The sequence below is a fragment of the Alligator sinensis genome, unplaced genomic scaffold (assembly GCF_000455745.1).
Source record: "Alligator sinensis unplaced genomic scaffold, ASM45574v1 scaffold20_1, whole genome shotgun sequence".
In the NCBI taxonomy this organism is placed as follows: Eukaryota; Metazoa; Chordata; order Crocodylia; family Alligatoridae; genus Alligator; species Alligator sinensis.
In genome coordinates, this window is record NW_005843291.1 from 48735 (window position 1) to 61946 (window position 13212).

General features: G+C 43.1%; 1 protein-coding gene across 1 annotated transcript in view; it reads right to left on the reverse strand.

Moving 5' to 3' along the window:
* Positions 1-396: 396 nt before the first annotated feature.
* DPYS (dihydropyrimidinase) overlaps positions 397-13212 on the reverse strand; it is a 61766-nt gene continuing 48950 nt past the window's right edge. The window contains exons 8-10 of the mRNA XM_006038229.3: positions 8926-9133; positions 3602-3696; positions 397-736 (exon numbers count right to left, since the gene is read on the reverse strand). Coding sequence (XP_006038291.1) covers positions 3619-3696; positions 8926-9133 — 286 coding nt within the window. The 3' untranslated portion in view covers positions 397-736; positions 3602-3618. The remainder of the gene's footprint in view (positions 737-3601; positions 3697-8925; positions 9134-13212) is intronic.

Consider the following 13212-nt stretch of genomic DNA (forward strand, 5'->3'; position numbering starts at 1 on the left):
TGGTAGAGAACCATTTTATTCTCCCAGGTGCAAATATGACTAGTTGCACAGACAGAAGGAATAGAGACAGTGCTACTGGATCAGAATCTTTTGGTTTCTAAGAAGAATAAATCAAATTTAGCACCTGGCATTAGGATTGACTCTCCATCTAAAATAGACAGCCATAGTTCAATGAGTTGTAGGGCTGCATGCAGAAGTTACTTGGTAAAATCTGTGACTTGGGTTATGCAGAAGGTCAAATTGATTAATCATAGAAGTACATTCTGGCTTTAATATATTAATCCCTTAACATAGAGTAAATCTTAATATAGAGAATTATGCCTAAGCTATTGTGGATCTATGGGGAATGAATATAGGAAACTCAGGTAGATACTGGAAGGAAATGTATTGCTTTTATTATTTTGATGCATTAATGGATATTTTTCAAAAGTAAAATATGAAGAAATACCATCCCAACAATCAGTGTTTTACAATCTTGCAGAATAGCTGCTATAGTAACATAACTTTGCTGTTTCTTTTTTTAGTTATTCTACTTTTATAACCAGTATTCAGTTTAATTGACTACATTTCTTCAAAGCAATGATTAGAATGATTAAAGTACATTAACTTTTTCAGTGGTTATTTTTCAGGCTGACACATAAGAGCTCCTGAGCAGTTGATCCTGGCCTTGCTTGCTGGTAGGGCCAGGATGCATTCCTTGGCTGAGGTGAATCAGGTCATTTTCATCTGGTTTTATCTGCAAGGACAAGAGGAAAACAATATAATATAATCTTTCCAAAGAAAGATTTGCTACTTTGCAATTTGTCACCAAGAGAGGTAATAATAGAGGAAGAAGTTCTAAGAGCTGGAAAGAATGACTACAGCTCCCTTACTCTATTGCAGCTTTAGCCATTGTTCCTCTCTATTACAAAACCTTTCTCCATTATGACAAAGGAAAATAAATGACATGACATTCATTGTCGCTGCTACTGATGTTCTGGATGAAGCTTCACTCTGCTGGAGACTTTCACAGAATCGTAGAAATTAAAGATATAAAAGATAGCTCCATCATACTCCCACTGCAGGTTTGTTCCTTACAGAGTCTCCATTAGGATTTAGTTCTTTCTGCTCCTTTCTCACTGGCATCATGCAAAAGGGATAACACCTTTCCAATGGAACATACTCCTTGGCTAAGTACAGACAATCAAAGCCCAAGGCTGAATTGATTCAATTTTAGGTTAGGCTAACTTAGGTTAGTCTAAGCTGCATAAATTGAACTGATAAGCAAGTGAACATACATTTTGATTCTGGAAATGCAGCCACAAGCCTGCAGTGGCCCAGGCCAGAAGCTGGGGAGAACTAGAGCATGGCTCCCTGCTCTGTTGGAGCAAACAGCTTAGGCCAAAGCTAGCACTCCCACCCTGCCATGGTAGGGATGGGGGAGATACAAAACATCTGGGATGCTAGGGAATGTGAACTAAACTTGAATCTGGAGGGGATCTGGGACAGAAGTTCAATAAACCAATTTAACCTAAACCAGTTAAGTTTGATACTACATCCATCCAGGTTTATCTTAAACTAGTTTTGGCTATTTTGAAGGTAGTTTATGCACACTGAACTTCTCTTGTATTACAAATTTGAACCAGTTTCTGATCACTTATACAGGTTTATGTGTAGTTTCTGTCCCTAGCCCCTTGACATAAGTGCTAAAGCAGTGCTGTAGTGGTCACCAAGACATTCATAAACCATTGTCACAAAGTGCTATCAGCAATAATCCTATATTTCTTCTTTATATTTAGAATAGAAGATAACAAGCATAGGTCAACTTAGAATCTAAGCAGGATACTAAGGAATACTAAGGAATGGTGATATGGTTAATAGAATTCACTTTACTAATGTACATAACATAAATATTAGGGGTGTGCAAAACGGGCCCTATTAGATTCAGATTCGACCTGAATCAGGGACAGTGATTCAATTAGTTGATTCAGATCACTGTCCCCAATTTGATTCTGTTGAATCCAAATCTGAAGATTTGATGCTGCTTCAGAGAATCAGCAATTTGGCCATAGACACAGCTTTAAATGTTTTTTCTACATACCTCGAAGTACCAGGCGTTACTTGTGAACGCTATGATGTTGGGGTGGATGCAGCATCCCACAGGAGCGTGGGGGGTCCCCCCACATGCTTGGTGGTAAACCCAAAAGTGGATCGGAAGTACTTCCTGTCCACTTCTGAGTTGAGCAGGGAGCACGGGGAGTGGGGGGGGAGGGCCCTGCACTCTCCCGACTCAGTGATAGGGTGCAGGGGGACCCCAGGTGCCCCCCCCAGACCTAGGAGGCACCAGTCACTGAGCCAGGGAGGTGCGGGGGAGAGGGCCCAGTGCACTGTCCGAGTATGAAGTGGACTAGAAGCACTGCTGTCCGACCAAGAGCGCTTCTGGTCTGCTTCCGGGTCTGCTGCCAAGCGCACTGGGAAGCCCCTCGCACTCCTGTGGAATGCTCCATCCACCCCAGCATTGCAGCATTCGTGAGCCCCCTGGTACCTTGAGGTATGTAGAAAAAACATTTAAAGCTGTGTCTATATCTGAATCATCAAATCTTTCAGAATCTTTCCAAATCGATTTGGAGGTTTCCAATTTGATTTGGCGAAAAATAAAAGGTCTCCTGATTCAATTTGGTTTAGCAGATTTGGCCACCGAACTGGGCCAAATCTCCACAAAATTGAAATGGGGACCGAAGCTTTGCAGAGCCCTAATAAATATCCCTGCCTAGGATCTTCACTATAGAGTATGAAATGTCTCTGATCAACTTAATATTTGGCATTTGAGTAGTATCTTCCATGACCAAAGACTTGTATCAACATAACACTTTTGAGGTGTTTGTGCAAGTCATTTTTTTGCTTAAGTCACAGTGAATACATAGAAAAACTGGAGACAGAACACACATCCCTTTTCTACCACTGGGGCAACACACTGCCTTACAATCAGGGACCTAATATTAAAGTCTTAATTTTGTCTTGAATCCTGAGTCAACTAGAATACTTCTGTTAGAGTTGAAACTACTTATGTCCCTTCAGTGCAAGCTTGAGTGCATAATAGAACTGTTACAACCCTCAGAGAGGTTATGAATGAGGTAGGTGATCATATTTTTTTTCAAATAAAAGATCAAGTAATTTTTAAAATCAGGTTATTTTCAGTTTTTCTCTAAAAGTATGTGTTGGATTTAGTGCTATTACTTCTATACTGGTCTCATTCCTTGCTCAGACAAGGTTCTCTCAAATAGGGGTGTATTGTTTCAACAATGGACTTAGTTCCACCTTCTCATTCTATGTCTACATTTCATTCAAGTGCTTAAACCAGGCAGAATCTTGCTCAATTATCCAGCAGGATGTCTCTTACCTGCTGCTTTGATTAAGAAGATGGCTTCTATGCATAGGCTGTTGCCCAAACCCATTCTCACAAAAATGAAAGATGAAAAGACATCCCAGCTTCCAGGAGGCCTCATGCCAGACCACCTAATATGCACTAGGACTGCTAGGTATCTTTCCACAAATTTTTAGAAAGGTACTGTAAAGGAAGACTTTTTTTTTTTTTTTTTTATTAATAGAAAGGGAAAGTTACCTGCAAGAGCCAAGGCTTCATTTTCTTCCCATGCCAGACATTGCTGAGCTCATCTCTGTATATGGGGCTCGCTCAACAGGGACAGGTTGACAGACCTGTAACAGAACATTTAATTTCCTTTACTCTTTTTTGTTTCCCCCCTGAAATTGCATACCGTAACAAAACCAAAGTAGCAACCTGTCTTTCCCAGCACAGTGCTGTAATGCCTCGCAATGTTTTCATCAAGTCTGTCTCAAAGATCTCACTTTATACAGCTACAAAGTGCTTAAGAGGGCTTATGTCCAACTCCCTCTGAGCTGCAATAGGATATAGGAGGCCAGCTCCCCTAGGGGATGTGAAAATCTAACTCTAACATCATTTTTGAAATGCAACTAGCTTCCTTCCTTCTCATTTTACTGCCACTTTAGTCTCTCAGTCCAAACAGGGCCTGGAGCATACTGAAAGTGGTCACTCTGTAGCTAATGAATACTCCTCTAACTATAGGCAAGAATGGCAAGAGCATCGAAATTAAGCATAGTGCTCCTTCCCCAGCAATTTGTGCCATATACCAAGCACTTCCAGCAAACATTAGAATACCAGCTTGGTTGAAATCATATCCACAAGAGGAGGCTGAGACGTGATCTCATGGCCACCTAACAAACTCTCCCGGGGCGGGGCGGGGGGGGGGGGGGGCAGCAAGAAATAGGAGATACAACGTTTAGCAGGGCACCTGTTGGGGTAACTAGAAATAATGGCCACAAACTGGAAGAGAGCAAATTCAGATTGACATCAGGAAAAAATTTACAGTGAGGGTTGCCAAAATATAGAATATGCTTTCAAGGGAGGTGGTGCTGTCCCCTTCCTTGGAGGTGTTTAAAAGGACCCCTGGCTGGGGTTATCTGACCCCACCACTCATTCCTGCCCAGGGCAGGGTGTCGGACTCAATCTAATAGGTCCCTTCTAATTCTAACATCTATGAAACTATAGAACTGAGGACATTTTCGCTTAATGCAAGAAAAATTCTCAGCTCTTGCTGATAGGAAACAAACTTTTGTTTTTATTGTGGCCTTTCAAGTCATACTGTGATTACCATGGCTGCTCCTAATTCAGTTGGGAATCTCTCTTATGAGAAAAACCCTGTAGACTTATGAAAAACCACTTTTGTCCTTTTGACTTTCCAATGTGGTTACTACTATCCATTTCTGCTGCATTGGCATGGATGCCAAAATTTGGATGCTCTGCCAAGACATCCTAATTAGGTTTTAAACAAATAATAAATCTTCCACTTCTGTCTACATGAACATCCCAAATAATCACTGATGTACCATGGCTCCAGATGTGGTTCCAGTAGTTAGCCAGGGTCACCATAAAATGACCCTTTTATTTTACAATAAAAACACATACAGTCAGAGATAAGAAAGAGAAGGATCAAGAAAGTGCCCAAACTTGTAAAGTACTATGCCCCTAACCCCCAATGGAGTTAAAAGAATTAAAAGCATGCAGCATCTCACAAGAAGAGGCCAAATTACTATAATTTTCAAGTGAAACCCCAACACCGTCTCTCACCCCACTCTCATAAAAAAATTAGGCGACTGGCATTGATGCCTACACAGTCAGATGGGTCACAAATTGGCTGGAGGGCCATACCCAGAGTCATTTTCGACCTGGAGGGACATGGGCAGTGGGGTCCCCCAGGGCTCGGTCCTCGGGCCCGCACTGTTTAACATCTTCATCAGCGACTTGGACAAGGGGGTGAAAAGCACCTTGGTTCAAATTCGCAGATGACACCAAGATGTGGGGAGAAGTGTGCATGCTAGAAGGGAGGGATTGGCTACAGCTAGATCTGGACAGGTTACAGGGGTGGGCGGATGAGAACAGGATGGGATTCAATACTGACTAGTGCAGGGTACTGCACCTGGGGAGAAAGAACCAGCAGCATATCTACAGGTTGGGGAACTCCCTTCTCATCAGCACAGAGACAGAAAAGGATCTTGGTGCCATTATTGATTCCAAGATGAATATGGGCTGCCAATGTGGGGACACGGTCAGGAAGGCTAACCGCACCTTGTCATGCATCCACAGATGCATCACGAGCAGGTCCAAGGAGGTGATCCTCCCCCTCCATGCGACATTGGTCAGGCTGCAGTTGGAGTACTGCATCCAGTTCTGGGCACCGCACTTCAGGAGGGAGAGGGTCCAGAGGAGGGCCCCTTGCACAGTCAGGGGGCAGCAGGGCAGGCCCTACGAGGAGAGGCTATGGGACCTGAACCTGTTCAGCCTCCACAAGAGAAGGCTGAGAGGGGATCTGGTGGCTGTCTATAAACTCACCAGGAGGGACCAGTGAGGAACAGGAGAGTCCCTGTTCTCCCAAGCACTACCAGGAGTAACTAGGAATAACAGCCACAAGTTGACTAAGAGTAGGTTCAGGCTAGATATCAGGAGGCAATACTTTACAGTCAGGGCGGCTAGGATCTGGAACAAACATTCAAGGGAAGTGGTGCTCACTCCTACCCTGGGGGTCTTCAAAAGGAGGCTAGATAATCACCTATCCGGGGACATTTGACCCCAGCATTCTTCCTGCCCACGGCAGGGGATCAGACTTGATGATCTGCTCAGGTCCCTTCCGACCCTACCAACTATGAAGCTATGAAAGAGAGTCTCTTTAATTTTGAATTGTTGGAATAAGCAGTGTAGATGCATCATGGACACAATGGCATGCAATCACTAATCTCCCATTAATAGTGACAAGTGAATATAATATATTTAACTTGAAACCAGGCATATATAAGGCAGAGAGCCAATTTCTTACATGATGTAATGAAAATAGTTTCAATTTACACTACTCTATACCAGTTTAAGAGCTAGACCTTTATTTACCTACCATATTTTCTCACATACAACGCACACCTTTTTTCTAAAAGCCAGGTCCTGGAAATTGGGGTGTGAATTCTAAGTGAGGAAATAAGGTAACAGAAGTGTCTGCTCCTTTTGCTTCTGCTGCGTAAAATCAAAAGTAACTGCACCTTACCAACAGGGAACAGAACAGGGTACAGACTCAGCTTCCTAGTTGCTGTTACTCCGTCACTTACTACAAGGAAAGATCTTTTTTTTTTCTCTTCATTTTGCCTTTCAAAAACAAGGTGACTATCTCTTCTTAGAGACAATGTGGCCTCGTCTGTTATTAATTCTCAGTAAAAATGAACATATGCTCCTTCAGTGGAACTGGCAGGAAGAGGAGAGTGCATTTTGTAACCCTGTGTGACAATAACAAATGGGAGGCATAACTAGCAGGGTTTGCATCCTGGGCAAACCCTGCTGGAAAGTGGTGGTGGGCCAGAGGGGAGGGATGCTGGGGTGAGGTAGGGAGGGAAGAGCTGCTCCAGGGACACAAAAAAAAGTCCCCAGATGCAGCTACCACTGTGGACTGCCTGCCTTAGTTTTTGCTGCTACAGCAGCTGCAGAGTGTCCATGCACACACTGCAACAGCAGTTCTGTGGGTCTGCTGCTAGGGAGCAGTCTCTGGGTTGGGGGCACCATTCTGGCACTCTCTACCACGTTGGTGCCTAGAGCTGGTGATCCAGCCATCTCTCTTGCCCTCAAATTACACTACTGTAACAAAGAGGCCACCAGTTCTTATAGAAAATGCAGTGTTCAGAGAGGCCATGGAGTTGAAAGAGTTACTGTAAATGTTACTGCATACCTTTCAACAGTCCAACATGAAGGAAGCACTGAAGCAAATTAATTAGTTTAGAAGCTTTCAAATAGCAAATGCTCACTTGTGTGTTGATCTGTTTCAATTTCAATAAAGAGTCATAAATCTTCCTGATTTGGGGTCAGATTTTCAAATGATTTAAGTGACTTGGGAACAAAAATCATTTAAAGGCTGTTGAAAATCCCATCTACTGTCAGCAATACTAAGGCAGCAAACTGCTGCTCATGAGTTGGGTGTGATAAACCACCATAGGAAAGTGTTTTGTGAAGTGTTTCACAAAATTCTTCTATAACTATTTATTAGGGGTGTGCAAAGCAGGGCCTATTCGATACGGATTCCGATTTGGCCCGAATCAGGGGCACTGAATTGATTCGTTGATTCAGATCACTGTCCCTGATTTGATTTGGCCAAATCCGAATCTGAAGATTCTATGCTGGTTCGGAGAATCAGCAATTCAGACACAGACACAGCTTGAAAAGTTTTTTCTACATACCTTGAGGTAGCAGGCACGACTCATGATTGCTGCAATGCTGGGGCGGATGGAGCATCCCACAGGAGTGTGGGGGCTCTCCACGTGCTTGGCGGCGAACCTGGAAGTGGACCGGAAGTACTTCTGGTCCACTTCCGGGTCTGCCAGGAACTGCACTCCCCTGGCTCAGCAATCACCCCAGGTGTCCCCCCAGACCCAGGAGGCACCAGTCGCCAAGCCCAGCAGGTGCAGGGGTGCCCCTCAGCGTACTCCCCAGCAGACCCAGAAGCGGACCGAAAGTGTTTCTGATCCACTTTCAGGTCTGCTGCCAAGCGTGATGGAGAGCCCCCCATGCTTCTGTGGGACACTCCATGCGCCCCAGCATCACAGCACTCACAAGCCCCTGCCATAGTATGCAGAAAAAACATTTAAAGCTGGTTCTAAGAATCCTCGAATCTTTCCGAATTGATTCGAGGGTTTTGATTTGATTCAGAGAGATTAAAGGGTCCTCTGATTCAATTCGGATTTGGAGATTTGGCCACCAAATTGGGCTGAATCTCCACCGAATCGAATCAGGGACCAAAGCTCCACACAGCCCTACTATTTATATAGAAAGAGCTAGACAGAAAATGCAAAATGTCAGGCACTAGTTTAATCCACAAATACAACAAGCACATGCTTTAATGTTAAGATCTGACTAGTTCTGCTACTAGGACTAATTCTGCTGTAGTTGGTTGGATCAAAGCCAAAGTGAGATTTGCAGTATTCAACTTGAAATATGTTTCCCTAAATAATTAGAAAATTGCTGGTCTCTCTCCCCAAAATAGGATCATATCCCGAGAAATACTGGGCATCTATGGCTTTCTGCAAAGCCAATAGTGCTCCAAGCATCTCATGATTAAACCAGTTTACCCACATGGGATCAAAATTTCAATGGCCAATGAACCTGATGTCAAGATTATAAATGCTGAGCAATGTAGTTGATGTGGGATTCTTTGTGCAATGAGGAAGAGCAATAAAACAGCTTTGTTTCCTCCTACCTTGTCACATTTTGATCACAAAGGTAAGGGAAATAACCACAGAATCCCAGAAAGAGCCCCAAGTGACAGCTTTTCTTGTGCTTCATAAAGGCTTAATGTATTACAGAAAAATGTATTAATTAACCTGATCCCGCTGTTCAATTCGTTTATACACATATTCAGAGAATGGTTTACGGGAAATGTATTTTCCATCTCCTGCTGTGACGCTGAAAACTCCACTTTCATAAGCCACTTTTCCTTTTGAAATGGTTACAACTGGAACCCCATGGCAGACTGTTCCTTCAAATATATTGAAGTTGTTGGCATGGTGATGTGTCTTTGCAGATATAGTCCTGTGTTTACAAAACAAACAAACCACCACATTAGTATGGTCTTTATATTTTAACTTCCACATAAAGAACTATGAAATTGAGGGGGAAGGAAAATTTAGCAGCATTATTAAACTACAAGCTTGCCCTGTAGATCATGAAAGCAGCTGTAAAAATAGAACACAGCATTAACATTTCATTGAAAAGTAATTGCATTTCAAAAGATTGAAGAAGGATTCAAATGGAAGGGCTATGAAGCCTTAAAATACAGAATTGTCCACTGCAAAAAGATCAATATAAAAATTTAAAATGTGAAAAACAGCTCCTTACTTTTTGATAATATGACTTTTTTTTATATATCTTTAACAAATATATCTAAATATGCAGAATTACATAAAACTGGTAAAAATCTAATCTTTGAAAAACTTGGTCTCTGTTTAAGAAGTTGAAGTATGAATAAAACACAACACATTTCACAAGAAACTCAGCAGATTAATTCTGAAATTAAGTCACTTTTAACTTAGACTGGATTTGAACTGATGACCAAGAACCGCAACTCCGCCTCTGTTACATTGCTTTACCTAGGAATAACAACAACAACTAGCACCTTATACACATCTCTAATAAAATTCCTGCAATGACAAAAAGAAATGTAAGCCTTACAATAGGATTCTGAGGTACAGAAGTATTGTTATTTCTAGCTTATAAATGAATATTCAGAATAGTTGTGATATTGACAGCTTATCTATAAGAAGAAATAAACTGCCCAGAATACATCTCCACCTGGAATCCATAAAAAAATCCCTTTACTCCAAGACACATTTTATGTATTGCTTACTCTCAAAATAATTATCATCATGGCCAATTTCCCCATGCACAAAAAGCTTAAGGCTAGATACAGATGTTAAACTTATTGTGTGATAAGCACACAGACAGTGCTCTACAGCTGTAACTGAACAGATGTTCTCAGCACAGAGTACTTTAAAAATGGCGGATCCTGTTCCGAGTTAGCCATGGATGGATGTGGTATTCCCACCCCCACCCACTTCAGCCTCCTGATGGCTGCAACTTGAAGCCACATGCGGCTTCTCACTGTGCCAGGCAGGTTGGGGAATGAAGCCTCCCCTGCCATGTGGATCTGGCCTGGCCTGTCCCCAAGACGTGAGTTGGCAACTTGCGGGGAGCCTACATGGCAGGAAGGCTCCATTCCTCCACCTGCCAACCCCTAGTCCCTGGTGTAGCAGAAAGCTGCAGGTGGCTCCAAGCTGCAGCTGTCAGGAGGCTGGGGAAGGTGGGGGAAGGGAACAGAGCTCCTTTGCCTTGTGAGACTTAGATGCCCCCCCTCCCCAAGACCTGAGTCAGCAAGCTGGGGGAGACCATGCACCAGGCAGCGCCATTTCCCCCAACCCCCAGTTCCCCAAACCTTTGTTTTCAGATTTTTCCAGAGCTTTTGGAAGAACATGTCTTTCATAGTGATATATAAAACAAAGACTGAATTAAAAGAAATCACGTTAAATGTTATATCTAATCTAAGTGACACCTAATTTTATCAGCAACTTATTTGTGTTGTTCCTCCTTCACAGGCAAAGACGACCGCATCCCAGGTGGGGGTGGGGGGAGAGGAAGAAGAGAGAAAAGAAATGGGAAAAGGACAGGGAGGGAGAAAAGAGAAATGGAGAAAACAAAGGAAAAAGGAGAAAAGAGAGAGAGGAAGGAGAAAGGAGGGGGGTAGAGGCCAGGTCACATGGGTATGTAGGTGACTTATAAGCCTGATCTTTGCTTTGAACAATCTGCTGCAGCAGGAAACCAATGAGGACTGGGTTCGAGAAGTTTTCATTTTCCTGGCCACATATGGGGCGATCAATTTATTTGTACAGTTTTCTCAATAGCCATTCTGCCTATGGGAAAAACCTGCTCCTTATTTAGCATGCTTTGAATAGATAACAGATATGTTCACCTGTACACACTCCTCTATGTAAAGGTCAACTTCTAGAGTCTTGGTTATCTGTACCTCTAAGACTGAAGAGGTTGAAGTAAAAACAACAGTAACTAAGCCTCCCTCATATTCTCAAACCTGCCAGTAACTTTGTATCAGCTTATTCAGAAGCATAACAACTTGACAGAGTTGGTCTGTGAAATCTTTCTTCCAGCTTATTGCATTGCTCGGACAGGTACAACTGTGATCACAATGCAATTATCTTCATCATCCTCAGAAGAGAGATCATATCTAATCAGTAATCACCCACTGGCACTGCGACACTAAAGTTTGCAAAGGAGGCTTTCAAAAAGAAAATGGAAGCTTGTCAAAAAAGAAAAAAAAAGAAAAAACCTAAGGAGAACTGAACTCCTTAGAACCAGTTTGGAATCAATTCAAGCATACTAGGACAGCCATTCTAAGTAAATATACCCCTAAACAAAAGGATGACACGGGAGATAGCATCTGTCAAAGGAACATCCAATGGTAGTTAAAAAAAAACCCAAAAAACTTGTCACATGACAAAATGGAGCTCCTGGAGGCTGCCTTAAGGACAAACTTCTACCAAGATCTTTTGTAGCAGCTTAATGAAACAAGCATTAATCTTCAGAAAGTACAGTGTGATCTAAGTACAGACTCCTTAATAGTTCTTGTTAAAAAAAACTGTCTATGATTAGGTTTGACCCCTCGAATCCTTGATAACCAGCTGCAACAGTTACAGCATCTCAGACTTGCAAATGTAGAAAGAATGACTGATCATTTGATTAAAAAGGAACCAGATGGAGCTGGAGAGCATGACTTGCTAAAATTATGCCTCAATGCATGAGAAGCAATGACTGACATCATCACCAAACCACGGTCCCAGGAAGCTTCTGAAGGTTCCATTGTTTCCTTGGAATATTTCACTGCTGTTGATGACCCAAACTAATGGCGGTAGTATCTGGATTGCTGCTACCAAGTTAAAATTCAAGGACCGAGTTTTGCCACCCTTAGTCAGACTAGGTACTATGAACAGCCCCGCTGAAATCAGTGGGATTTCAGTGGTGTAAAGGTGAGATCTAACTTCAAGCATCCAAACCCTGAATAAGAGTGTGTTGATAGATTTGTTTAAAATGACCCTACTCTGGATACAGATGCTGTACGCTTTTATTTCAAACTACCCTTCCTTAAATGCAGACTGAGAACAACTATTGTGGGGAAAATCAGAATGACGACTTTTAGAGCCCTTTTAGAGCTCAATCTTTTTGTCCTGTGAGCCAGATTGGAGATGCCCCGTCCTTGGAGGAGGGGCAGGGGCATGATGGAGCCTGATTTGGTCAGGTAGAGGGGGGTGAGGGGCAACCAAGCCCTAATGCAGCTGTGTGAGGGAAGGGGGCTTGGCCCAGTTGTGCAGGGAAAGGGGGTGTATCCTGGCCCAGCCCTGATCTGTCTGTCTGGGAGGGGAGTGTGTGTGTGTGCAGGTGAGGGAGGCAGCTCCAGCCTGGCCATGAAGAGAGGTAAGGGGGCATGGCCCAGCCCTGATGTGGCTATGTGGGGCCTGGGAATTTGGCAGTGAGAAGGGGTAGCAACATTAATTGTCACTGCTCCCCTTCTGCTAAATTTCCCAGCCCATGGGGAGCCCATAAGGCCAGATGTCATAGGTCCAGATTTGGCCCATAGGCCAAGGGTTCAGCACCCCTGGCTTTAGTGGAAGGATTTTGGAAAGAACTTAGGCCTTGTTCTTCTGTAGCTTACTTCCAAATAACAACCTCAACTTCAGCCCAGTTTCTTTTAATTTACATCAATACAAAAGGAGATTTTTGGTCTAGCATCACTTAGAGCATCAGAGAGCAAAGAAGCCTTTCTGAAGTGATGCCCTTTTGTTATTTTATGCTGTAAACCAGGTGACCTAGCTTACAGGAAAAAAAATACTAGAGCATTAAAGACTGCATTTACTTGCATATCACGTGCCCTCCCTACCCACCCCCAAATCAGCCTCCAAAAATTGGGCTGCATGCTTTCAATGGGGAACCTGATTTTTCTTTGCTGGAACAGAAACAGGGGGGAACAGATAGCCATGACAGCACAGCATTTGCTTGCTTCAAGATGGCTGCCACTTCTCTGTGACTCTGCAAACACAAGGGAAAGA